At 44.9% G+C, this 27,540-nt stretch overlaps 1 protein-coding gene across 1 annotated transcript; it reads left to right on the top strand.

Annotated features, from left to right (window-relative positions):
* Nucleotides 1–11,825: 11,825 nt before the first annotated feature.
* On the top strand, nt 11,826–26,864 carry DIPK1C (divergent protein kinase domain 1C). The gene is made up of 4 exons (XM_084618307.1): nt 11,826–12,372; nt 18,003–18,680; nt 24,689–24,853; nt 26,014–26,864. Exons 1-4 carry the CDS (start codon nt 12,190–12,192, stop codon nt 26,233–26,235), a joined length of 1,248 nt encoding a protein of 415 aa, XP_084474433.1. The 5' UTR covers nt 11,826–12,189; the 3' UTR covers nt 26,236–26,864.
* The last annotated feature ends 676 nt before the right edge of the window (nt 26,865–27,540 follow it).

The raw sequence follows: 27,540 nt of genomic DNA, 5'->3' as shown, positions 1-27,540 counted from the left end.
TGAGAATAAAAATCTTTCTTTACATTCTCATTGGCATCCAGTGTTGATGCATAGGCGCTCACAATAGTTGCCTGTTGATTTTTGGTGAGCCTCAATCGGAGTGTCATAAACTGCTCATTGATGCCAACTGGTACCACAGAGAGGCACCTGATGAGCTTGTTTTTTATAGCAAGCCCACTCCATGCAATCAGGGTTCATCTATAGATTTTTTTCTTCCAGAAGTAGGTGTATCCTCTTTTCTCCTCCCTCACCTGTCCTTCATCAGCTCTTCTAGTTTCAGACAAAGCAGCAATATCGATGTTAAACTGACTCAATTCAAGAGCAATAATGGCTGTACATCACTCTGGTTGTTTGCTGTTTGAATTGTCCATCAGGGTACTGTGACAAAGTTCCTCCCCTGCCTTGGTGGGTCCTGCGCTTATTGGCGGATTTGCTCACCTCAGAGGTTCATGGCAGCCCTCAGTTTGGCCACTTTCGTGGCTCAAATCTGCCATTCACTCAGTTAGCCTCATCACTGGCCAGCGTGGGGACAGGAAGAAGAACAATCCCCGCAGTCTCTGCTGATCCATCTGGTGGATTGGGGAAGAGGCCAGAGACCTTCCCCACTGGTGAAACCCACAGTCCAATTCAACTCCTCCAGTATCAAGTAGGGAGTTGGGGGAATGGAGGGATGGGGGAAACCCGGGCCCACCCTCTACTCCGGGTTCCAGCCCAGGGCCCTGTGGAATGCAGCTGTCTACAGTGGCTCCTGTAACAGCTGCATGACAGCTACAATTCCCTAGGCTACTTCCCCATGGCCTCCTCCCAACACCTTCTTTATTCTCACCACAGAACCTTCCTCCTGATGTCTGATAATGCTTGTACTTCTCAGTCTTCCAGTAGTACACCTTCTCACTGTCAGCCTCTTGCTCCCAGCTCCTCGCACGCATGCCACAAACTGAAGTGAACTCCTTTTTAAACCCAGGTGCCCTGATTAGCCTGCCTGTCTTAATTGATTCTGGCAGCATCTTGATTGGCTGCTTGTGTTCTAATCAGCCTGTCTGCCTTAATTGTTTCCAGAAAGTTCCTGATTATTCTGGAACCTTCCCTGTTGCCTTACCCAGGGAAAAGGGACCTACTCAACCTGGGGCTAATATATCTGCCTTCTGTCACTCTCCTGTAGCCATCTGGCCTGACCCTGTCACGATACCTGTCAACCCTTAAGCCTGCCTGTTTGTGACAAAAGCAATCAAAATGTGTGACAATGACCAATATGTGTAATACCTGTGTTTTCTTTGCATGTCTTGCCAGAATTGCCAGAAAATCCTGGTTTTTAAACTATAAAACCTGTTTTAAGGATGCTTTTTTCATGGTATGAATTAAACATTTAAAAACAGAAAAAAACAGAAAAAAAAAAAAAAAAACCTTCCCTGTTACCTTACCCAGGGAAAATGGACCTACTTAACCTGGGGCTAATATATCTACCTTCTATCACTCTCCTGTAGCCATCTGGCCAGACCCTGTCACAGTACGTACATTCCAAGTTCCAAAGTTGAAAACTTTCTTACATTTTTGACCCCAGAGGTGGTGATCCTGCTGGATGTGGCTATCCAGCCAGGAAAAACAGAGGCAAGACTATTTTTAGGGTACCTTTTCTAACCCCCTCCCCATGTGGGGTGAGCAGAGTAGATCCTAAAAAGGACCACTCAGTAGTGGGTGCAGCTGCCGAGATGCTCGACCCGCCTCAATCCTCGAGTAAGACAACTATATCACACACCCACCACCTGTGAGTTGGTCTGTGACTACGAAATTCCAGATTTCACTGTCCTGTTCCTGTCACCACTTGTCGATTGCCACCGGACTTTTGACTTGTGCAAATGTCATTTTCCCAAAATCTAGAAGATGCTTGTGCAGGACTTTGTTTAAAGAGGGGAGACTGGTGCACAACAGTCACCACACTATCCTTGACAGATAGAGGACTTGAAACCAATGGCATGGACACCATGACGATTGGAAATCCTCTATTTGCTGCAGCCTTCATCCACCTTCACAGCTGTTGTAATATTACACAACAGTTTTATCTCCGTTGTGCAGTTATCCTTCATCTGCTCTGCTGTTAGGGACTTCCTGGATCACACTTTGTCTGGAACCTCGCCCTTGACCATTCTGCCATGGGTGACCCTAAGGGAGTACACGATTCCAGGCAGCATTGCTCTCGGGGTCATTGAGACACACAAGCCTCTCCACCACTACAAAGTGATGATCCATGGAGAGGAATAAAAGAGCTAATTTAGACTCAATTGAGAGTCTTGTTACACTCTGCAGAGCTGAAATCACTGATACCTAGGTCTAAGTATTAGACCTACTTTGGGACAGTGTCTCTATTGCAAGAGACTGCCCAGTGTGCACCAGCGGTGAGGCTCCCCCACTAACAGCTGAAATAACTAATAGCTGTGTTAAGTGTGGGGGGTGGGGGGGAGCTGAAGATAGCTTGGTGAGCAGGCAGCTGGTGGAGAAGCGTGGCAAGTGGCTAGCAGGGCGGCTGGCGGAGAGGCGCGACCAGCAGGGCGGCTAGCAGGGCAGTTGGCAGAGAGATGTGGAAAGCGGCCAGCAAGGAGGCTGGTGGAGAGACGTGGCCAACAGCCAGCAGAAAAGCTGATGGAGAGGACCAGAGCAGAGCCCTGCAGAGGCGTGGCGATTGGCTGTTGGGGCAACGAGAGAGTGCCCGAGCAGTGCTGTGCATAAGGTGCCTCCTTACCCCCCCTGCCTTCCACACATGGTGGAAGGTGAACTCTGCAGATGAACCTCTGAACTCTGGGGCTGCACTGGCCAAGGACAGCAATTGTGAGTGGGGTACAGAGAAGGGACGGGCACGTTAAAGGGACTTTTGGGTTGCTGGACTTAAGACTGCCCAACTTACTTGGGGGTGGGTCTTTTGCTCATGGTTTGTGTTCATGAGCCCTTCTTGCAGTGTTTTCCCAAATTAATGCTGAGTTAATTCCCTCTTTTTATTAAAAGTTTTTGCTTCACTCAGACTCTGTGCTTGCAAGAGGGGAAGTATTGCCTCTTAGAGGCGCCTAGGGGGTGGTGTGTAATTGTTCCAGGTCACTGTGTGGGGGCTCGAGCCAGTTTTGTGTTGTATTGGTGAAAAGGAACCCCTACATACTGAACCCGGCCCTTGTTGCTGCTGGCTTCACCTGGTAGAAGAGTTACACATGTGAATGCGAAGGGGCAGAGCAGCTTGTTTCCAAAAGGTGTATTTCCAGTTTACAAAACCTCAAGTATGTAGTACCAAAAATATCCACATGGTGGTCTCTTATGCCTGCAATGAAGATGCCTTTTTCCATATGCAAAACTTAATATTTGTTTTTCATTTCTCTCCTAGTAACAGAAAACATTCAAAACTCTGGAAACACCTGTGCCAGATTCTTTAAATTTAAAACACAATAACATAACAAAATGCAAGCTTCAGACCTTGTCTACGTCACAAAAGTTGCATTTGTGTAATGAAATGGATTTCAAATCAGTCTAGTTACATAGGTGAAAACCTGTAATGTAAATGCAGTTAAACTGGTCAGCACATATGTAACTAGACTAGTTTAAAATTGAGTTCAACACTGTAACTTTTCTAAAATAGTCCAAGCCTTTAGAATCTTCCCCTTATGTGGGGGACATATGTCATAGTGATATACTGTAGGAAAAGGAAAGATTACTTCTCCTTCCCTTTTGCTGTACTATGTAACTAAATGCTTGATCCTGCCCTGAAATACCCACAGGACTATCGTGAAAACATGGAAGAATCTGTGTGTGTTTGAGGGACTTTGGATTCATGGAATCTGTAAATAAATACAGGAGATGAAAAGCAATGGAGAATCAGACCTGTATTTTTTATTCTGTAATGATGTAGTATGAATGATGGTCTTTGTGTGTTAAATAACCCTTGCACAATTTTAAACAAGTTACTAATATAGGTTAGGCCAGTGGTTCTCAAACTTTTTTTTTCACGGCCCAGTGTCTCAGCAGATCACTTAATGATCTTTCCAAATGTTGTTTGTCCCATTAGCTAACTATGGAAAAGTGCTTTGGATAAAAGCGCTATATATATAAAAAATAATAAACACTTTTTGTTCTACAAATAAAAGCACACAACTCATATTTTAATATCAGTAGTCTTACCTTTCTAATGCAATGGATGTGCCCTCTCTCCCCCGCTGGGGCTGGGAAGGAGGGCTGTCTCTCCCCAGCAGCCACAGCCCTGGAGCTAGGGAAAGATGCCTCTTTCTCTGGCCGCCGCAGCCCTGTACATCCCAAATTCCCCACACCCCCTCTTCTCACTGCACTGCCCCCTCCCACCTACCCCCCATTCCCCCCAAGGCCACCACCTCGCCTTGCGTCTTCTTCTGGGTCCAGGCACCTAATTAGTGGAGCCACGCCTGTGCGGCTCCACTAATTAGGTGGGTGGCCCTTCATTCTCTCGTGTGCAGCCACCCAGGCGTGCACCTTTGAGGGAACTGTCCGCAGACCAGCTGACTGGAGCTTGTGGACCACGGATTGCACTTTGAGAACCTCTGGGTTAGACAGTTAAAAATGTTTATTCAATTGTTTCAGAACCCCATGTGGGAGAACACAAAGAGCCAGGTTCAGCACGTAGCCTTATCTATAGTTATGTGTTACTTTAACCAATCACCCTCTCCAAAGTGAGGGTTTACACCTCCCTTAATCTGTGACTCTTCAGCTCCAAGACTGACAACAGCAGGGAGGTTATCAATGGAAGGGGGACCCCATGGTGTACCACCGGAACAACACAGTGCTCTTTTTATAATAACTACTTTAGCTAGCCAAGCCCACAACGATACACACACTGCAATCTGGTAAAGGAGAGAGAGAGAGAGAGACACCAACACAGAACACAGAGTATTTGCATTATTCACACCATGCCTTGTGGAAAAACCCAAAACATTACTCATCATCCTCACCAGTGTCATCATCCTGGAATCACACAGGCCGGGATACACCTTTTATGATGTGTTAGGCGGATGCCCACTGGTGTTCATACGTATTTATGAAGATTTTTACCCCTTTTCCTTATTTGAACTTCCACACCCTACTACTTCTGGGGTGCCCTGTTTTCCATTGGCTAACTTGTTAGTTTCCCTTATGCTCATTAGCATTTATATCACCTTATCACCACAGTAAAAGGCAGTAACCTTAAGGAAGTCTCTCACATTTCACCCTGGCTACCAACCGTCATCTTGGGGTGTCTACTAATCTTTCCTACACATTATTATCCAAACTCAGTAGTTATTTTCAATACATCAGCATATCGCAAACATAGACAGAAGCTCAGCACATTTATTATTAACTTACTTATGCTCACATATCTTTATACTATAGCTAATTTAGCCTAAATCCTAAAGCCTATTTTGGCAAAGCTAAATATTTTACAAGCCTGAGTCCTGAAGGTCCTGTGTTACAGCATTAATTAATACTTATATTTCACCACTATATCCTAAATATACCTTATATCTTGTGTCCTTGGCTACAAGTACTAGTGTAAAATGGCTGTACCACCACAGCTGAATTTGACCCAAAGAACAGAAATTTTTTATGCAAAATGTTGGAAGCAGTTGTAGCAGTTTATTCTGAGATGTTCATAAATGATCTGGAAAAAGGAGTAAACAGTGAGGCGGCAAAATTTGCAGATGATACAAAACTACTCAAGATAGTTAAGTCCCAGGCAGACTGCGAAGAGCTACAAAAGGATCTCACAAAACTGGGTGACTGGGCAACAAAATGGCAGATGAAATTTAATGTTGATAAATGCAAAGCAATGCACATTGGAAAACATAATCCTAACTATACATATAAAATGATGGGGTCAAAATTAGCTGTTACCACCCAAGAAAGAGATCTTGGAGTCATTGTGGTTAGTTCTCTGAAATCATCCACTCAATGCGCAGCAGCAGTCAAAAAAGTGAACAGAATTTTGGGAATCATCAAGAAAGGGATAGATAATAAGACAGAAAATATCATATTGCCTCTACATAAATCCATGGCACGCCTACACCTTGAATACTGCGTGCAGATGTGGTTGCCCTATCTCAAAAAAGATATATTGGAATTGGAGAAGGTTCAGAAAAGGGCAACAAAAATGATTAGGGGTATAGAACGGCTTCCATATGAGGAGAGAGTAATAAGACTGGGACTTTTCAGCTTGGAAAAGTGGTGAGTAAGGGGAGATATGATCGAGGTCTATAAAATCATAAGTGGTATAGAGAAAGTAAATAAGGAAGTATTATTTACTCCTTCTCATAATACAAGAACAAGGGGCCACCAAATGAAATTAATAGGTAGCTAGTTTAAAACAAACACAAGAAAGTATTTTTTCATGCAATGCACTGTCAACCTCTGGAACTCCTTGCCAGAGGGTGTTGTGAAGGCCAATACTATAACGGGGTTCAACATGCTACACCACACAGCTTTTAGGGAACCTAACCTCTTGATGAGAGGCAACATGAATTGACAGAGGAGAGAACCACAGAGATTACATGATCTCTGGAAGTATTGGGATTTAAAACATTTTTGGTACATGGAATAATATTCCTGGTTTTGAGGGAGGTTTTGGATCCTGGTTGTTTTGTCTAATCCAGTCTTATCTATCTAGGCATGTATACCACAGTCACTGCCATGATACCTGATTCTCTTCCTAAAGTGACACTGTTTCCAGTTGAGATGGACAAAGCTGGCGCAAGATAAGACATTGATTCCAGATTGATATCTGAAGAGAAGAACAAGGTAAGTTGTACATCTAAAACATGTAGGCTGTGAGAGGGCAAGGTCCTGCCCTTATCTTCTGCTCTGTCTACACACAGTATTCAGAGATGTTCAGCTGTTAAACATCACAGTGTAGTTTATTTACATTGCTCTTCACATCACCTTACTGATCCATACACCACATCATTTACAGCTTCAGTTTCTCCTCAGCCATCTGGTAAAGAGAGGGAAGAGGTCTTGTCACCCAGAGATCCTTCTTGGTTCTGACTCTCCTACTCTGACCCTCTTCCCCAGCACTGCCTTCCAGTGCTTTCTTCTACTCTCTGTGTTAATGGGCTAATTAGCTCTTTAATCCTCCCCAGCCCATTCTAAACTGCTAATTAGGCAGGGTGGTGGTGGGGAATTAATTAGTGTTTAAGTGATCAGAATGCAGGCTCAAGTATTGGTTCCCAGCACTCTGTCACAGGTGGAATCCATAAAAGAGCAAAGGAGAATAAGGAAAACAAAACAGGTTTGGGGTCACATGGGCAACTATACCTACGGAACATTTGCAAGCAAGTGAAATACAACCAGAGTAGGCCACTATCTACTATAAATCCCATCATCCTCGTGACATACTAATGTGACAAAGTTTTTCCATTTACACACTTTTCTTGTTCAAAGGAATTCATGATTTCCAGTTTCCCCTGCAGCCCCAGAAGCTACATGCGTTCTGAAATGAATTCTTTATATTATACCATCTGTCTCACTGTGGTCTGCAATATAAAGAAACAGCACAGAATGCTGTGAAAATCTTGTTAACAGCCCGCAACATTTTATTTTTGATTAGTGGCATGAATGAGGAAAATATATTTTGGTTTCCCTGCTAGACCTAGCGCTCAGCAGGAAAATTACATGCCTGAAGGATATGTTCAAATGTACGCCAAACTTTGTGATGTTTCCAGATTACTTAACTTCGCCACAGGAAATCGAAAGAAATATTTATATGCTACAATGTATTTTTGAACTGCAGTCCAGTGGGGTTTGCAAGTTTTCTGAGCTTCCAGCAGAAATAGTAGACTTGTTTGTGCTGAGTGGAAGATAACTGAAACCATATCACATTTTCAAAGACAAGTCCCACAACTTTCATGCTAATGACATTAAAAAATATACTCGGTGATGAGCTTTTTCAGACATAATGAACCAACTGCACAGTTCATTAATTTGGGTGTGAGTGGTGAGTCTTATTTATTTATTCTTTTTAAAATCAGATAATGAATTGCGTGCTCATGAAAATGAAGACTAAGCGCCCAATCCTGCTATGGACTGAGCAAAGTCAATTCCTATTGAAGTCAATGGGAGAGGTGTGTGCTCAGCTCCTACCAATATTGAGTCCTAATGGTCCTGGCTTGAGCCAGTTGGTAGGCACCATGCTAGGTTTCTCCACACAGTTCTGCCAAGGCATCTCACCTCTGGCCCTCAAACTCTCTGGCTATTCCAACCCTGAACTGTGCCAAAATGCATGGTGGTTTTGTGATGTGCCCAAATGGAGATGAAGATGAGACCAAGAATGTTTTCATTGTGTCCTTTCCAACTTTTCAACAGTTTAATTGGACATGAATTGATACATTTACCCCAGGTTTATTTTTACTATTCTTTATGGCATTTGCTTTGACTTGGGACTTTCTGTTTAATTTTCATCATGCTTATTTCTCAGTCAAAATATGACAAAACCATTGCTTCCTCCAGTAATATATTCTGTGTTGCAATGTGACATAATCCTATTTCTATATTTTAATATATACAGGAAACAAAAGCTTTTTGCTTCAGAGTCTATAACTTTTGAGGGGATGCTGAAGAAAAATTGCAATAGTGCATGGATACAAATGGATTCATATTATACAGGACCAGTATTATTCTTAAAAAGTAAAGATGGGCTGAGATCAATATCCCCCATCTAAACATCCCTGAATGTTGGTGAAGTTTGAATCCAGATCTGAAATTTGCAGTTATAGCCTCATCAGTATAATGGCTTTTATCTAAACACTTGGAAATGTTTGGCTCCATGCCTGAGCCACAACTTTCTAGCTCTGATCCCATTCTGCTCAAAAGGTTCCCAGTGTTAGTACACATTGTAACTACAATGCTACATAGACATCATTGTTCTTTTGATGCTTAGTTACCAATAAGGTCCAAAGTCCTGAAGTCCTTTCATGCATAAAACTCCTTCTAAAGTCAATGGGATTTTTGTATCTTCAAGAACTGCAAAGTTAGGTGAAACATACTACTCCACGGACAGAGTGCTCTATGGAAATCTCCTGGAAGGAGAGCTTTGTTCCTGTGGGTTTTGCCACATTATGAAGGAGTGGGTGTTGTGGCACCAGATGTGTAGCTTTGATTTGCGGTCGGCAGACATGTTTTTGGGAGCAGCACCCAAAAAGATAAAGACAAAGAGAAAATTGCCAGATATTTGTAACAGATTTCTAACTGTATTAGGTTTTTTCCAATCTTCTTTAACCTTTTTCTCCTGCATTAATGTCTCCAATGTTGTCATAAATCTCGTGGTCCCAAACCAGCAGAGCAGTAACTTTAGTTAGATGGGTTTGAGGTTGAAGGATCGAACCTTGAGTGAGCATGAAGGGAGCCATCCTGGGTTCCTTGCACATTCCAAACTCCACCACATTTTTTGTGGTGCCTCAGCTACTGGATGCCCATCCTGAGACAGGTCGAAGTCACAAGCTGGCCACTCGAATACTGGGCACACACTTAGAGACAGCTTCTGAAAAATTCTCTTAGAGTGAGAACTAGGATTAAAAATCCAGAGCTGCTGGCTCCCAGCCCGTTGCTCACACTACTCACATCACTAATTCCCCTACAACCGCACTGTGCCCCCAGCATTTAAAATCAAGTCTACCTTTCGGTGTGATGGGAAAAAACAAACATGTTATGGTGCCTGGGTGTGGTGCTGTGTCAGCATGTAGATGTGGAAAGAGGGAAAAGGTCAATAAAACACAGTAAAAATAGAAATCATGGCTAGTGCTAGTGTTTCAGCCCCAGGGGCTCTTTCAGGATGAAATAGCAGTACTTTTGTTTTCTTTTTCTCATTCCCCCCCCCTCCCCCACCAGCCTCAAGAAGGCTTGAGGGCTAAGGTGTCATCTGTAACCTTTTCCTCTCTCCATATTTTTCTGTCATACACTTTTTAAAAGATTACTTCAAGCCCTGCTCCATCCTGCCAAGGGATCTGTGCTAAGCATGCAAAAGGCGTGGCCCGCAGCATGCTTGCTACACACGATTTTATCCCTGCAGCACAGGGATTCCTTGCTGCTTTGAGAGGTAACATTCCTTTGTGTCAATAGACACATCTTTCTTTGTTGTGTCTTGGGCCAGGCAGAGAGAGATTTTGCCTGATGAATTTGGACATGATGCTGCAGCACATACATCTTTTGGGTTCACTGTGCCCAGCTATCCAATACTGACCACCACTTGGTGAAATTAAATGAGTGAAATTAAATTACTAACAAAACTCCCAAGTAGTGACTTACACACTGCATATATTATACTATTGTATTATCTTTCACAGTTTGCCCTTGTCCTTTACTCTCACTCCACCTGTGCGCCATACTCTGCCATCTTTATTCGTGTTAAGTAAAATTTTACTTGGTGGGTAGTCCCATTGAATTCAATGCATTTTGCTGCAAGGGGACTGCTCATGAAATGAGGTACAATTCCATAAGAGTGAGGGCAGAAGAATCTGGTCCTCTCTTTAGTGCCATATCTCATAGTGGGCCAGAATCAGATGCTCTTGCTATGCTGAATTGCACCTTATTCTATGAAAGTGATGGGCTTACCCAAAGAGTAAATTATTATTTAACTGGATGGGGGGAGGGGGAAGAATTGAGCCCAGTGTTCTGCGTGAAGGCCAGACTGTGCACAGCCCTGAGTGCCTGCCCAGGAGTGGGGACAGGATGCAAGGATCCTCTTTCTCATCCTGCGCAGCACAGGGGCCAATCATAACTGCAGTCCTTGCTCTTATGGAACGAAGGTAGCCCCCACAGTAACACCAGTCTCTCACACAAGGCGGAGAGGGGCCCACACCTCACCACACCAGCCACTGGTGGAGCTGTCACTTCTGTGGTTATGGGGAAGATGACCACACCCTCCCTGTCTAGAAAAGTGCAGCAGTGCCTATGCCCCAGACATACACAGGGCTCCCAGCAAACAGTCACTATCCCGATACCCCTGTGTGCTGAAAACCACAGCTGAGCTCTTAGAATGCTGGCTCTTTGGGGGCAGGGACCTGTTCGGTTTGTTTGTGAGAGTGCATTAGCGAGTGCAGTGCAAATACTGCAGGTCCCCAGGTTTTGAGCTGGTGTTATTGATGAAGGATAACATGCAGTGCTTAAAGTATGTGTGTGTTTGGGGGGAGGGGAGGGTTACATGCAGTGCTTAAAGTGTGTGTGTGTTGGGGAGTGTAACATGCAGTGCTTAAAGTGAGTGTGTGTGTGTGTTTGCGGGGGGGGGGGACATGCAGTGCTTAAAGTGTGCGGGGGGAGGGGGGTCACAAGGGATCACAGACCCAGCGAAACATCACATGAAAACCCAGCCCAGGTCGCGGAGGGCTGCACTTTAAGCACTGGCTGACCAAAGCTGCTATTCCCAGCAGGTGACAAGCTTCCCCACACTTTGTTCACACCACTTTCAGCGGCATACGTGCTCCTGCATTTGTAAGTGGGCACTTGGGTTGCTTTTGCTGTTTCCCCCCTGTGGGTAGTAAACCTCACGGGAACTCAAACAGCATAAAATATCCTTCAATAATCAACTTTTGTCCCCCTTTCACTAGAGACGCTTCATGCAGACGGGCCATCCATCTTCGGGCTGTCTCTTAAAAGTGTCAAGCCGCCACCAGCATTAAAAAGATTCACAGAGCCGCTCTAATTAAGGCTTCAACCCCCCTTTTATTCTTGTGTGTGAAACTTCGGGAGAAAGGGGGTGGGGAGAGAAGCTGCCTGGTAACTCCAGTAGGAGGGTTGGTTGACACAGGAGACAGCAGACAAAAGAGGCGGAACTACGTGGCTTCAATTCAAAAGGAGAGCTCAGTCTTCTTGCAAAAGCATCAGTCCGTACGAGGGCCAGAGTGGGAGTAACTTCCATGCAGTGCAGGGCTCCCATCACAGAGAGCCCAGTTAGGAGCTCGCACCGTGGGGATGACACACGCACGCTGCCGCTGCTGCTCAGCGAGCACGTTGTCATTTGCCAGCCACTGCCCATGGCCAAGGCAGATCGGGCCACTGAGCGAGTAACTCCCGGGGGGTGGGGGGTGGGTATTTGCTTCCTTGCAATGGCTCCAGCGACAGATCCGAACAAGTGGGAGCGAAACTGATCTCCATGGAGCCCCCTCCTGCCTCTGGCTGCTGCACTGGCTGCTGTGTGTGAAGCCGCCCCTGCCAGGACGGACCATGCGGGGCATCCTTGGCTTCAAGAGGCTGAGGCTGAAGATCTGGAGGAGATGCACGCTCCTGTTCTTCCTCTGCTGGGCTGGCTGCTGGCTGCTGGGCAGCACGTTCCTCTTCCTTGTCCACAGGAGCGTCTTCTCCGAGCGCTGCACGGACGAGAAAAGCCACAGGATGCTGGCGAGGCTGGTATGTCCCCACGCGCTTGCAGAGTGAGGCTGGCATGGCAAGTACCAGGTCAGCACGCCACGCTCGGCGCCAGGGCCCTAGGAGGCCACTTTGCTCTCTGATGCCCCTGCACACTGGGTGTGATCCCCCTCCCCCGATCCCCTTTAAGATCCCGTTTACATTTCTCTCTCTCATTCTGGTACAGTCGCTCTCCCTGCACAGAACGGGCCATACTAACTAGGCGAACTAACCGTAGCCTCATTCCACCCACTGGTGAAAAATAGTCACTGGTGAAAAAGCGTCACTTTAAATAGGAGAAGCCGGGGGAGAATGGAGCCCACGGACGGTGCCTCAGTTCTTGCACTCAGGGGCTTAAAAAGGCAACGCGTAAAACGTCCCGAGTTTTTAATGACTGTTTTTTAAACTCATAGCATTTCCTTGGCATTATTATGTTTTAATGTCTTCATTTTCCTTGATGCAAAATATGGTCCAAGCATCGTTCTTTGCAATACAGAGTATTGGGAACCAATGACTGTCTGATGCAACAATACTAGATCTGTGAACGTGTTAATGGAAAAGGCGAGTACCTCTGGCTGATGGAGTAATCTTACAGTGAAGCTTCACTGTGTATAAGGGAGAGAGCAAAGCAGCTGAAAAAGGGAATTGGGCTGAAAAGCTACCACTTGCAAAGGCTTTACAATGCTGACTGCATTTTACTCCTTCTACTCAGAAGGGTAATGTCAATTCAACAAGACAGAGCACTTAATTGCTTGGACTAAAATATTTCTAAAGCATCTTCTAATGGATTTTAAAAAATAGGGGAGTAAAGGTCTGGGAGTTAAAACATCTGCAGACCATATTCAGCTCTTCTTTGGTACTGGAAAACAGGGTAGTTTAATACTTTAGGTTAGCTGATCCAAGATTCTGCTGTTTGAGATATGTGCAACTATACTTCCGACAGGTTTCAGAGTAGCAGCCGTGTTAGTCTGTATCCGCAAAAATAAAAGGAGGACTTGTGGCACCTTAGAGACTAACAAATTTGAGCATAAGCTTTTGTGAGCTACAGCTCACTTCATCGGATGCATCCCTTCTGAAATATTTTAGAAGGGATCTTCAGCATTCCACATGCATTCAAATATAAGGTGATTTCTACAAGCTTTTTAGGCAGAGATCACATTCGATTCAGAAATCATCTTCAGGTTATGGTCCACCACATTTTTTTCCTGGTAGGGGATATTTAAAAATATTTATTAAAAAAAAAAAAAAGCAAGAAAGCATATGAGACTATTCAGCCAAATGTGGTGATCTGAAATTCTGTAGAGAGAAAAGTGGAGCAGTGTGGGTTACAATTAAAAGCCTGGGTCTTTTTTTTTTAAAGGCTTGGGTTAAGTGGAAAAAAATCCAAATGGAAATTAAATAATCTATTTTAGTAGCAAGCAACTGATGATCATACATTTTCCTACGTTCTAGATAAGTAAGGAAGACTTGCCTTAATAATAATAATTAATAGCAGCCTTGCCAACTATTTTAAATGGCAACAGCTACATTCACATTTCCCTCTCAGGCCCTGAGCCCTGAGATTTCAGGGATGAGCCATTTGGACCCTTGTCTCCGCCAGTGTTTCGCCAGACACCAGAGTGGACTTAAGTAACCCTGTAGCAAAGAGGTGTCTGCAGTCCATTGGCTGAACTAGATGGGAGCATTTCCCCAGCTAAGACGTGAAAAAGGATCATCATTGTCCATAAGCAATAGCTCTAATTGAACCAAAAAGGAACAGCTTCCAGGTGGAGCCAGTAGGAACTGAGCTCATCTTCTGTTAGCTGGGAGTTGCTCTGTGTACATGTTCTAAGCACCACACTTGGTTTCACTGTTATAGGAAATGCAATCCAGCTACAGAACACCCCCTTTGTGAGCAGAGATCCTCCTTTCATGAAAACTTACTTTTCCAGGTTTCCATCCCATCCTTTTCCTGAAGCATGGGGCATGTTTGGTGATATGGAAAATATAATATGAGGACAGTGTTTTCAGTGGGCAACAAGATGAAAGTGACCTGTTGTAATCCAATGGGCGAGGATACTTGGTTACATTCCCTTCTATTTTGTAGTGGTGCTTTTTAGTTTCTCTCACAGGGTGAAATTCATACCTGTATAGAGGGCCAGCACAAGAAATGCACAACACTTCAGTAGGGTGTAGGTGGTGCATATCCTTTAAACATCACCTCAGAGTGTAGGACTTCTTATTACTACTGATCTCCCATTCATTACCTGCATCCTGACCTCCACCATTACCCTGATTAGTCTACATAACTTTCCAGTTGGTTTCTGTGCTCCTTGCAGGACAGTGGCTCTCAAAATTTTTTACTGGTGACCCCTTTTCACATAGCAAGTCTCTGAGTGTGACCCCCCCCTTATAAATTAAAAACACTTTTTAATATATTTAACACCATTATAAATGCTGGAGGCAAAGCGGGGCTTGGGGTGGAGGTTGACAGCTCGCGACCCCACCATGTAATAACCTCGCAACCCCCAGTTTGAGAACCCCTGTTGTAGGACTTCTCTGATTTTTGAGTCTTCCATAAACTTGCTCACAGTAGAATTTACACCAAAGAAACACATGCCAGGAAAGACAGAAGGCTTCAGACCTGATCTACACACAAAGTTGCACTCATGTAAGTATGATTTTAAACCAATTTAGTTAAATTGGTGCAAAACCCTGTGTGGACTCTTTTACACTAATTTAAACCTGGCTTATTGGATTCGCTTGTACGAGTAACTTTGCAGGTGCTAGTTAAACTGATGTAACCAGTTTTAAAGAGATATAAATAAACCCAGTTCATAGAAGAGGTTGAACTTTTTAAACTAAAATAGTTTAAGTTACTAATTTAAGTTAAACAGCTGCAAATTCTGTATGTGGACAAGCCCTCTAAAATTGCAGAGAGGTACTTGGCATTTTTTGGTTTGTTTGAGATGGTTTTAGTTTAATTGTGCAAAAAAGCCTCTGGAAACCCTGATTCCTGGAGCTGATCTACAATTAGCAGGAAATGTCACTGCTTGAAGTCTGACATGTATTTCAGCACTGTGACATTAGCAGCTCCCCAGTTCACTAGTGACTTGTGGACCATGGTTTAAGAAACCCTGTGAAAGCTCAATAAAGAAGAATCAAATTGAAGAATGCATGACTGGCAGATGTTAGGTTAATAGGCACAGATCAACCAATTCAGTTGGATAGAAAGAACAGACTTAAGAGCTATTCCTTGCCCATTACAGGATGGATTCATGTCCCATGTTTGGGGGTTGTAGATGTGGCTGTATATTTTGCAAGGTCACTTTCTTATGAAATACCAGTAAGAATGATACAGCAAATACAACAGATACTGGAAAGCATACTATGTTTTTCCATGTTTCACTGCTGGTTTTCCAGGTGTGGGCTCTTCTAGACCTCCACTGGATCCATGCATGAGACTCTTGTGGATGCATGGAGCCCTGCTGAGTCAATGGGGCTCCAGGCAGGATGCATGGATTTGATTGCAGGACTGGGGCCTATAGTTTCCTAATAGTAGCAGTGCACATGTTAGGCTGTGATCTTCTCATTCAGGAAGCAAAGCTCTTTAATCAGCTAATACTAAGGCTCCTTAAAAAAAAAAAGGACTTTGGTGTGTTACCCTCTTTCTAGGAGTTGTTTAAAGGTAAGGTCACAGATTGTAGGAATTATTAAACTACTCCAGCAGAGAAAAAGTAAGTTTCTTACTTGTAAGAGAGAATGACGACTTGTTATTAGATACCTCAAAAATGAGACCAAAATTTCAAAATTGCACATGTACTTCTGGAGTCACCAAAGTTAGGTGCACGTGGACTGCAATGTGTGTGTCCATCCTGATTTGCATGCACATACAGTATGGGAAGACACAAAATCAGGGCATACACATGCACACAGAGTTGGTGTACCTGGTTCTTCTTTCTGGCATCTATCAATGCAACATTCTCTTTAGGCTGTGAGAGCACAAGTGATACCTGTCATACCTGTCCTTCTAATGTCACAAGAATCACTGGCTACTATGTAGTACGATAACCAGTTCATCACCTCTTCATTCACCCCTTGCACCATTATTGGATTTAAGATTCCATCCTGCCCCTCATGCCCAAAGGCCCCAGTGGACAATGTTACCAGTTCACAGTTATTCCCCGTGCTAACTGGGGAATGTTTACACAAGAAAAACAAAATATCAATTTTAGTGAGTGTTTAAAAAAAGATATTTTTATATTTAACTTTCAACCTTGTCTAGCATCAGAGCATATTCCCTTGGTGCACACCTCAGATACTATTTTAAGAAAATAACAGCACTTGAATGTTATCGTCATGTTTCCTCTACACAGAACAAATAGTAAGAAGTTAGGCTGGGGTCAGGCAGTCTTTACAACTATTAAACAGTTGGAAGTGTCAACTTACTTGTTTAAACAAAAGTTCAAATGCCAGAAAGCAATGAGGGCAGCCAATGTTATCAAGCCACCTCCCAGCTGTTTGGCTTCCTTCATCAACACAAACTATTCTCCCTCCACCCCACATCTGGGATCATCTTGTCCACTGATCCACCCCAACTGTCTCTGCAGCTGCACTTCTGGAAGTTCTGAATGGACACAGAAGTATGTAAGCTGCCTACATGTCTACAAGTGGAGGAATGGAAGCAATTATGGGGGGGGGAGATATTATTTTAGTTCTTTCATGCATTTGTAATGACCATACAACTATCAAGTAGCAATTTCCTTGGGTTTTTAAAATCCAGATTACCCAAAGTGCATTAAAATTAACTAAGGATATCTGATATGTACGTCCATACATTTTAAAGCATGTCAGTCTGCCAGACAGACCTTAACTGAAGAAGCCTTTCTGGCTTACAGAATGAATAATATATTTATATTTATATATTATAAAAAGCCTGCATATTCTGGGCTCCATAGATTGTATCTGCTGCAGTCATCTATATTATATTATTGCGGGAGTAACTCAGTCTACAAATAGTCCCATTGACTTTGATGGGATTTCACATGGAATAAGGTCTTCACATGAAATGTACAGTAAAAGAGACAGAGCAATATAATGGGCTGTAAAAGCCCCAGATCCAGCTGAAGGAGAACTCCCCCAGTGCAGGAACTGAGGATGGCAGCCACAGACCATCTTCTGAGTAGTCCAGTCCCTCATGAGCCCTGAAGCAGAGGTTATTTGGGAATGTGGCTGGGCTGGGAGGGGCAGATTGGGGGTGGGGCAGAGGCACATAGTGCTGTGGAGATTCTGGGCAGTGCTGCCACCCATAAGGAGATGAGGACAGACTGCCATAACTCAGACAGGGCTGTGTAAATTATCCTGGGGTGTCAACAAAGGTATCAAAATCTGACCCATAGACAATAGAGATGGCAAACACCTAGTGTAGGTCATCTGTGCTAGCCCTTTACCTGGCCAGAGGAAAAAAAACAGTCCCTCTACTGTCATAAGAATCACTTCTTTAAAGTGATCTCCACGCACGTTTGAAAAATCACAGCCTTACCCGAGAGTCTAAATATGATGTTTGTCACACTGTAACAGCGATGACCCTTTCTCCCTGAAATGCTCCTTGACTATATTCTTCTGCTGTGAACTGTTTTCTTCCTTTGCTCTAGTGTCTTGACTACAGAAAAGGAGCATTGACTGGTGACCTTTGTGAAGACTTGTGTGTGGCACAGAAGCTGGTGTACAAGCAATGCCTTTACTACGACAGAGGTAAGAAGGTCATCCGGGCGGACTGGAAAGGCCAGCCAGTCATCTTGAAATCCAAAAAGGAAATCTTCTCTAGCTACCAGAGCCTCAGATTGCTTGATGAAGTGGAAACACAGGATGTTCCTGAGACAGAACTTCTGCTGATGGTAGCTTTGGAGGTCAAAAATGTCCTGGGTCTGGAATTATCTAACAACACAATGGGACCCTTATGGACTAGGAGGAGAGGTCTGCATTGGAAAGCACAAGTGGCCAGCATGTGGTCCTTACTCCAGCAGGAAGAATATATCTACTTCAGTCTACTGCAGGACGTCAGCAAACATGTCCTACGGGTCATCGGCTCCTGTGGCCACTTCTATGCTGTGGAGTATCTCACAGCCGGACATGCCCGGCACAAAACTATTTTTCCCTTGGAGGATGCAGTTGGTCCCTCCTTCACTGGCACTAAAAGCAAGGTGAAGGCAATAACGGACATTGCACTCAGCTTCCTAGATATGGTGAATCATTTTGATAATGATTTCTCTCACCGGCTTCACCTGTGCGATATCAAACCAGAGAATTTTGCTATCCGAAATGATCTCACGGTAAGTTAGTACTTCGGTTGTGTACTCACAGTTTAAGATCCAGTTCTGAGCTGAAAAGAGCGTATGAAAAAAATGCCACCCCTTGTCAGAGCTTCTTCCTGAGTGCATTGAGAATCTAGTCACTTATTTTAGTGCTAAAAAGCTACTTTTTTGTTACTTTTTCCTGCAAACCTCAAACTGGCAAAAAGAGAGAGTTGAGTTCTGTTCTTTTTTTGTGCATTATGAAAAGAACTGTTTACTTAATTGTAATTAGTTACACCTGTGCAACCCCACTGACGGCAACAGGATTCCTCAGGTGTTACTGTGGACACCACTTGAAAGCAGTGACTTTGCAGAGCTGTCACAGGGAATAGAATCAGTCCCAGAGAAACTACTGCTGGGGGTGATGCTCAGGAAGGCAAGAACTCAGTTTGAATTTCAAGAAAAGGCTTGAGTTTGCAGGACTGAGAGTTAGAGAAAAACATCCTTTGTGCTTTTGCCCTGAGCACATTAGATCTGGAAATAATTGAAAAGCAATAGATCTGGAACCGCATGACGCCATTCTTGCAGAGTCACCTTTCAACTTTTTAGTATAGAGCTGTTCTTTAAGATTGAAGGATTCTATATGTTTAGAATGTAGTGGTATTGTTAACCCCATTTCTGTACATATTTTGCATTCATTCTGCAGGCAGAAATTCAATTGATTTCAGTGGAAATTGTGTGCATACTCTCAAGACACTGTATATACATAATGACAGGTTTCAGAGTAGCAGCCGTGTTAGCCTGTATTCGCAAAAAGAACAGGAGTACTTGTGGCACCTTAGAGACTAACAAATTTATTTGAGCATAAGCTTTCGTGAGCTACAACTCACTTCATCGGATGCATCGGATGCACAAGTACTCTTGTTCTTTTTGTATATACATAGTGTGTTCAAATCATGCATGCAGTTAGTGAGATCAATGGAATTTCTGCACTCATAATAAATGTAGAATACTTACAGAAATATGACTGCTAATATCAATACTTACCAAGCATCCATTTAACACTTACATCTTCAAACTGCTGTACAAATATTACCTAAGCCTATAGCTGTTGAAAGCAATTTGAGTGCTTTCCCCTCACCCTTCAATTAGCGTTTATTGTTTATTCAGGTGCCATATGGGAGTTGAGTAGGGAATGGTTGGAGAATTTCAGAGAGAAGCTAAAAATATCTCATCATTTCAGCAGAGGAAGACACAACAGAGATTCCTCAGGATAGGTTTTGCCTACCATCTTTTCAGTCAGATGCAGCATGAATGCTACACAGTGCTATAATTGGACCTGACTGAGCATACATGGTCAGTTTTGATATCTGCTCAGGGGACAAGAGATTTCACCAAGGATGAGTGAAAGAATATTGAGAACTTTTAATTACAAGACCTTTTAGTGGGAGATGGTTCTCTCTGATTCATTCCTACCTTCTAGGTGTCCACAATACCAGGACTCTCCCTCTGGATGAGGAGAGTTGGACATGGCTCTTTCTGGAGCCTGGCAATGTCAATCGGTATTGTTTAGTGGAATTATCTAAAAGGTAACATTGTAAGAAAGCGAGGGTAGCTTGATGCCACCTTTGCACTCCCTTTCTGAGCTATCCCAGGATTCAAGATCCAGCCCATTAAGTGGAGGGACTTGTCAATGTTTAAATTGTAAATCAGAAAAAGGTTTTGGGTCTGCACTTGTAAGTTTTTACTAATGAGATTATCTGTTACACAAGCGATCTCAACAAAACCAATGTCTTTTTTGTGAGAGTAATGACAACTCCCAGGAGTAAGGGGTTGGATAAGCTAATCTTAGATATCCTTTTATGTTCTAATTATTCTCTGCATATTATAAGCAAATTTTGCTTATAGGTTAGACAAACCCCTGTCAGAGATGGTCTAGATAATACTTAGTCCTGCCATGAGTGCAGGGGACTGGACTAAATGACCTCTCGAAGTCCCTTCTATTCCTATGAGTCTATGATTCATTTTTTATCTTGTCGTTTGTTGCATTTTACGATAGAATAAAAATAATATTAAAAAGAAGACTAGAAGAGCGCCCCTCCATCCCCATCCAACCTAAAACAAATGATGCTGCTAGTGTACAGAAAAACACATCTGGGATAACACCGTCCTGCCTCTGGATTCATTTCCAAAATAACCAGCTAGATCCTCAGTGCTCACTCCCTCCTCCTTATGCTGCTCCTCCAATGCATAGTGGCTGGAAAGCTGCACTAATAGAGTAGCTAGGGAAATTCTCAGCTGGCACAGAGATGGTGAAGCCAACTCTTTGCCACCCCATTGGTATAGTGGACATGTTGTGGGGGGATGGAAGGGGGAATGGAGCATGTTGCAGTCTGTGACAGGTTTCAATCGGTCCACCGAGCCCCTAGGGGCAATGGAGAGCTAGGGTCCCACGGGCAGGCCTTAGTCACACCTTTTGGGCGCTGGGGAATTAGCGGAAAAGGTGTGCCGGCACGAGTCCGCAGCGCGCCCCTCAAGCCCCGGGGCGCGCCGGCACGGGTTTGTAGTGTGCAATTCTGCTACCCAAGGCAGGTTGGCTGGGGTAGGGGAACGCAGGCCCACCCAACTCCACTGCGTTCCAGCCCAGGGCCCTGACAGTGGCAGGAGGCAAAGGTCCCGCTGCTGGGTCAGCGGGGGGCCATCCACGCCCGCTGACCAAATACACCCACCCCACGGTGCAGTTCTGCCCCTGGGCTACTTCCTACCCAGTCTCTCAAGTGGGCCTCTCCGGTCCCTCCAGCTCGTCCGGGTATTTAGCCACTGGGAGCTCCAGCTCCCCCTCTGTGTCGGGCTCACGCTGGCCCGGGCTAGAGCCTGGCCCCTCCAGGTCCTCAGCGGCTGGCAGTCCTGGTCGCCACAAGCCTTCCTCCCAGTCAGGTTCCTCATGGCCCAGGGCCTCCTCTGGGTCGGCAGCAGGGTCTGGAGGGAGCAGCCTGTGTCTGTCTCCCTCCCTGGTGCTTCTCTCACTGGGCAAAGGGCCCCGCCCTTTGTACTTCCTGTCCCAGCCCTCCCCTTCCAGGGATTGGCGTAAGCTTGGTCTGGCCGTGCCCACTCAGGCTGAGAGGGTGGCTCTTTACCCTCTGGTTTGGAGGGAAGCCAACCTGGCTCCCTACATAGTCCCATGATGCTTGCCACCATACCAGCACCTGGGAGGCCACTACAAGCCAGCATAGGTTACAGCAGCTCTGAGGCAGCTTTAATTTATGCCAGGGTACAAACTAGCTCCTGACTGCCCTCAGGACCAGGAGGGCCATTGCCTTGGGTCCTACATCAAGCACAGTTTGGCCAGACATGAGGATCTGGTCCACTTCACATGTGAACAGCAATAACAACATTTTTCCAATAGAATTTAAGAGTGAAACTACAGCAGGGACAAGGCACTACCGACTCTAAGAAAGTCGACATATTTCTGATATTTACCTGCATGAACTTGTGAAATTCCCCAGGGTACATCACTCTTATCAAGCTTTCCAAGAAACTTAAAGATACCTGGAGTTAAAAGGTGTGTTTACTTTCTTCAAGATCTGAGCTCCCCTCATGGGAAAAAAATTGCAAAAATTAGATCCTATCCTTGACTTTGTTTTGGAAAGTCCATTTGGCCTTTTGCCAGGTGCATACATCTGAAATTCCTGGGGTCATTCCAGCTGTCATTCAACCATACATTTCAGCTCTGCTGCTATTTGGGAGGCTTAGTTCTATAATTAAAGCTCTCCGCAGAGTAATTGCAAATAGCTGTGCTTTGTCCGTTTTCCAAACATTTCCATCTATACCAAATTACTTCATCTGAAACAGGTGGGCTTCTCTGAGTGAAGGTTTACATTGTTAGATATTAAGGTTGAATGTAACTCACAGCGTTCACAGCACTGAGGTGAGACTGTTCTCACTTCATTGACCGCACTGTCCGTGCCATAGCAAGCAGTTGTCATCACATAGATGGCTTTCCTTCTCCCCTTCTTTATTTTTGTAGTTTTTAAGTAAAAGGGGCTATATTGACAATCCTGGAAACTAAAATCTTCTACCCACTTGACAGTTATGAATCAAACACCTGCAGAAGCTGTGTGGTCCTTTTTGCATTGCCCGTCCAATATTTCTTAAGCCTGAACTGGAGCAACAAACCTGCATAGCAGTGGTTCTCAACCAGGGGTCCGGGGGGGCCACGAGCAGGTTTCAGGGGGGCCACCAAGCAGGGCTGGCATTAGACTTGATGGGCCCAGGACAGAAAGCTGAAGCCCCACTGCAAGGGGCTGAAGCCCGGGGCCCCGAGCCCTGCCACCCGGGGCTGAAGCTGAATCCTGAGTAACTTAGCTTTGCGGGGGCCCTGTTGCATGGGTCACTGGGCAATTGCCATGCTTGCTACCCCAAATTCTGACTCTGGCTTTTATATACAGAAAAACAGTTGTTCTGGCACAGGTGGGCCTTGGAGATTTTAAAGCATATTCGGAGCAGGGGTGTGGGGGTGGGTAGGGAGGTCCTCAGAAAGAAAAAGATTGAGTCAGATGATAGCTTAATCTTCACATCCATTTAGTCCTTATTCTCTCTGCTGACCATCAACCAGCTGTGAAATACTGATAGATATATTTCTAGATAAGCAGAGGGAGAACCATGAATGTCACTTGATTACATGAATGCCTGTTGAAGGAGCAGACATCCCCTGTATATCACAGAGCTCCCCTCTGCAAATAGCACATAGAGCTTGGAGTGACACTGGTTATCATTACTGCAACTACTGTTAGTTAAGTGAAGTTGGGCCCACTGTTAGTTAAGTGAAGTCGGGAGCTGCTTCCAGCCACAGGGGAGGCCGGGGGGAGAAGGGATGACCTGGCCCGTGTCTTTGCAGAGCTAATCTCTTCTCCCACTCTCATGTGGCTGGAAGCAGCTTGTCCCTTCCTACCTGCACAGTGTTGAAAAGCAGCTAACACCTCCAGGCTGCTGCTGGCCACTGACATAACCCGGTCACCTCCTGTCCCCAGGCTACAGCATGGGCAGGAAGGGGTTAAGCACTCAGCATGCATTGTGCACCAGGGCCCAGGGAACCTGACTGCAGGGGCTTCAGTGAACCATGAGAGATGTGGCTCAGCAGGGGAGGGTGCCTAGGGGACAGAGCAGCCCCGCATACCCTGGGGGCAGGATGCAGGTCGGGATGTGTGTGCCCCAGGGGCTGCTGTGGAGCCTCCAAGTTCTGGGTGTGAACAGGCTGGAAATCACTCCCCCCTGCCACTACTCCAGAGCTTAGCTGAGGGGCATAAAGGCTTCCCCGTGCCAACGCTGTGCAGGGCTTTGGCATAGGCAGGGCTTGAAGGTTCCTCCTGGCCTGCTCTCAGTAGGGACTGGTTCTCCGCGCAGTACTGGGAGCAGGACGTGCCCTTCCCGAGGAGGGCGGGAGGGAGCATATGGAGTAGCAGCGGGGTTGGAGGGGATTTTGAAGGGACAAAGCAGGGAGAGAACTGCGAGAGGGGGAGCATGTAAAGGGCCGATGGGTGGGCAGCAGAGACGACACATAATCGGCTGCCATCTGGCGCCTGCCCACATTCACCAGCCACTGCAGCTTGCTGCCTTGCTGCGTGCAGCCAATGCTGGCCGGAAATGGGATGGGGCCCTGCTGGCCAAGAGCTGGGATGCAGCGGGGACTGTGTTGACAGACTAGTGGGGGAGTGGCTGACTTGTGCACTGCATTTTCACCCCTCCACCAGCCTTGCACACCCATCTCCATCATCGGCAACTGGACCCTCCCACTCACCGCTGGTGGATGGGCGGCTGGCGAGAAGGGATCCAGCCAGAAGCAGGAGTGGACCCACCAGTACTGATGGTGGCGGGGAGGAGACAGAAAATATGGGACAATTTGCCCGTTTTTAAGAAAAAGTCGGGACACTTGCAGGAGGGTTTAAATACAGGACTGTCCCTTTAAAAATGGGACATCTGGTCACCCTATCCTGAAAGTTACATCCTTCAGTGCATGTGTCACTTTTGATGTGTTTGTTTGATCACAGGTGGTTGCCATTGATGTGGATATGGCCTTTTTTGAACCTAAAATGAGGGATATCCTTGAACAGAATTGCACAGGAGATGAAGACTGTAATTTTTTCGATTGCTTTTCAAAGTGTGACCTGAGAATCAAAAAGTGTGGGGCAGAGAGGGCCAACAACAACCTGCAAGTGAGTAGCTAGAGATTTATTATGTGTACATTTTCTTTTTAAAAAGACCAGTCAGAGGCAGCTAAAGAATAAAACATATGGCATGAACTAGAGCTGGGTGAGGTCTAGACAAGTATGTTTGATGTACATTCATCAAACTCAGTTTTCAAAAATGGCTGCCTAAATTACATGTGTAAATTCATCTCTGTGCATGCAAGCTGGCCCTAACATTCATCGTTCCCTTTCTGCATGTGTAATGTCTATCTGCATGTAAAAATATGTGGGATTTATGAGCCCAGATATCTACAGATCTAAGCTTTGCTCAGCTCTAGTTGGGAGAGGGAGGCCACAGGGCTCCAGCTTCTTGATTCAAGGGCAGCTGGCCCTGGAGCAAGGCATCCTGCTCTAACTTACCCTGCTGACAATGCCAGCAGAGGATCAGGGTAGCAGAGCTCACCTGTGCTACATTCCTCCTGCCTGTTTTTCCCTTGTTGTGCTTGGGATGCAGAAGTGGTGAAGTAACAGGGGGAATTCTTCACTGGGAACTCTGGTTTGTTCAGGCCACTGCTGTACACAGCAGAACAAAGCAGCCTTGGAGAATCTGGGCCTTGGTCTCCACTTTAGGCAGCCTTTTCTGAAAACTGGGCTGACTGTGAGCAGAGAAAAATTATTTATCTTCACAGTTTGTTTTGAAAGATAAGAGGAAGTATGATGGGAGCTACAGCATGTAGTGGTCTTGTACATTGTCAGTGCCCAATCTCTAATAATAACAGAGGCAAAACGGTAATACAAGACACCAATAAAGGCAGTCCCTGAACTGTGGAGTTTAGCAGTCCCTGTTCAGTTTGCTATTAGGTCACAAGTGAAATGAGTTAGGTGTCCTCCACCTGATACTTAGTGAGCATTTGTCCATATCTTACATCACAAGTCTACCAAATACAGCTCAGCTACACAGGGAGGCCCATGCTGGTAATGGATAGGTATGGTCAAGGAGGGTTGAGTAGAATGGCCAGGGACAGCTTGTAGAGTGCCTCATGCACTATGCTTTGCTCTTATCAGTGTTAGAGGCATTTTGGACTCAATAGTGGAAGCAATAGCTTGTACAGTTTACAGTTACCAACGGGCAGAATTGTCTTATTTGCAGCTCCAGAAAGTCAATCTGCTCTTTTACCTTTTCACAGGTCATCTGTGACAAAATATTCCGTCACTGGTTTTCTCCAAATCTCAGTGGACCCACAATTTCCTTCCCTCTGCAGTTGCAATTGCAAAAGGCTGTTCATGAATGTGCCAAACCAGGGCCCAAGGACTTGACACAACACCAGCAAACATCTCTGCATTCTCTGTCTGAGTTATACCATTTGCTGCAAGCCAGTCAAAGAGAACTTCAAAAAGCAACCTTGTGAAACTCACTGGTAACAATGATATATAATAATCATCATTGCCAGCAGTCTCTCTCTCTCTCCCACACACACCCATCCATTGTATTAATTTTTACAGTGTATAGATTTTTTTTTACTATGAAAATGAAACTCATGATTGAAGATGCAGTGAATGTTATTAATTTGAAGTGTGAAATTGTTTTACATTATATGGACATTATTCTTGCTTGGTTTTTTGAAGTCACATTGGTTCTCCACAGTGACAGTCTGTCATTGGTTGCCCATAGAGTTGTGGTCTCCTGCTAAAATAGCATCCAGCTGAGAGCTGATCCCAGGGTGATGAGATATTTATCTGTGGATAGTGCTTAGAAAATGAAAAGTGTAAATGCTTAGCAGAACTAATATTAATTTAAAAGAGAGGCATGAGGTGTCCTTATATTTCACCAGAGAGTGAGGGACTGGTAGGCAGGGTTCAGGACAGATTACTCTGCACAAACAGCTTCTGCCAGTAGGGAACTGCATAGACACATGGCTGATTTTGTATAGACTTCTCCTTCTGCTGCTCTCAAAGGCATTGCCTTTCTTTATCTTTTGCAACTGGAGCCCTAGCCGACACTGCTGAAAGAAAATACATCAAGTTGCTTAGGGATTGTCTAAACAGAGAAATTTACCAGCATAATCATAGTGGTAAAATTATACTGCTATAGTTATACTGGTATAACTCCTCATGTGAACCCTCTTATTCCTTTTCTGGTTTAGTTTATCTCGCTTTGAGAGAGGTAGATGGGACACTTTAGCAGGCCGCAGTATAGCATATCACTTCCTTCCCTTCACCATCATGGAAGGGATTGTGGAAAAGAGTAGGGAATACTGACGGCTTTTATTTAGTACATGCAACATTTTTTTGGCTTTATGGTGATATTTTAGTAACAAAAGGAATTTTGCATGAGAAGTTGTGATCCACAGTCAGTGGGACCAGTTACATGAACAGGGATTGCAGGATTAGGACTTTAAAGCTGATTTCCAAAGTTCTCTAGCTGTGGAGAGTCTAGCAGACAAGTTTAGAAGCTGTCTCAGTTGTGTACTGGTGCTATGCCCGTCTGCCATTGCTGGCAGATTATGGGACTGCATAAATGAGGCAGAGACCCGAAAAACAAACATTTCACAATTTTTACTAAAAGATCATCAGATGGGACTCTCCAGTTTGGAATTTGGTAATGCTGGGTTGGGGGGCATATAATCACATTTGCAGCTTATCTATATGAACATTCTGAGGGCTGTTTCCACTGAAAAGTTAAAGCAGCCCTCCTGAGAGATGTCGTTAAGCCA

The sequence above is a fragment of the Lepidochelys olivacea genome (genome assembly GCF_965140295.1).
Source record: "Lepidochelys olivacea isolate rLepOli2 genome assembly, chromosome: 2".
Lineage (NCBI taxonomy): Eukaryota > Metazoa > Chordata > Testudines > Cheloniidae > Lepidochelys > Lepidochelys olivacea.
This window is presented reverse-complemented; position numbering and strand designations above follow the sequence as displayed.

Excerpts from the sequence above, each read along its gene's own strand:
- DIPK1C (XM_084618307.1), top strand. The coding sequence starts at position 12,190 with ATGCGGGGCATCCTTGGCTTCAAGAGGCTGAGGCTGAAGATCTGGAGG. Across the intron at positions 12,373-18,002 it reads ACAGGATGCTGGCGAGGCTG|TGTCTTGACTACAGAAAAGG; the intron begins GTATGTCCCCAC and ends CCTTTGCTCTAG. Across the intron at positions 24,854-26,013 it reads GGGCCAACAACAACCTGCAA|GTCATCTGTGACAAAATATT; the intron begins GTGAGTAGCTAG and ends ACCTTTTCACAG.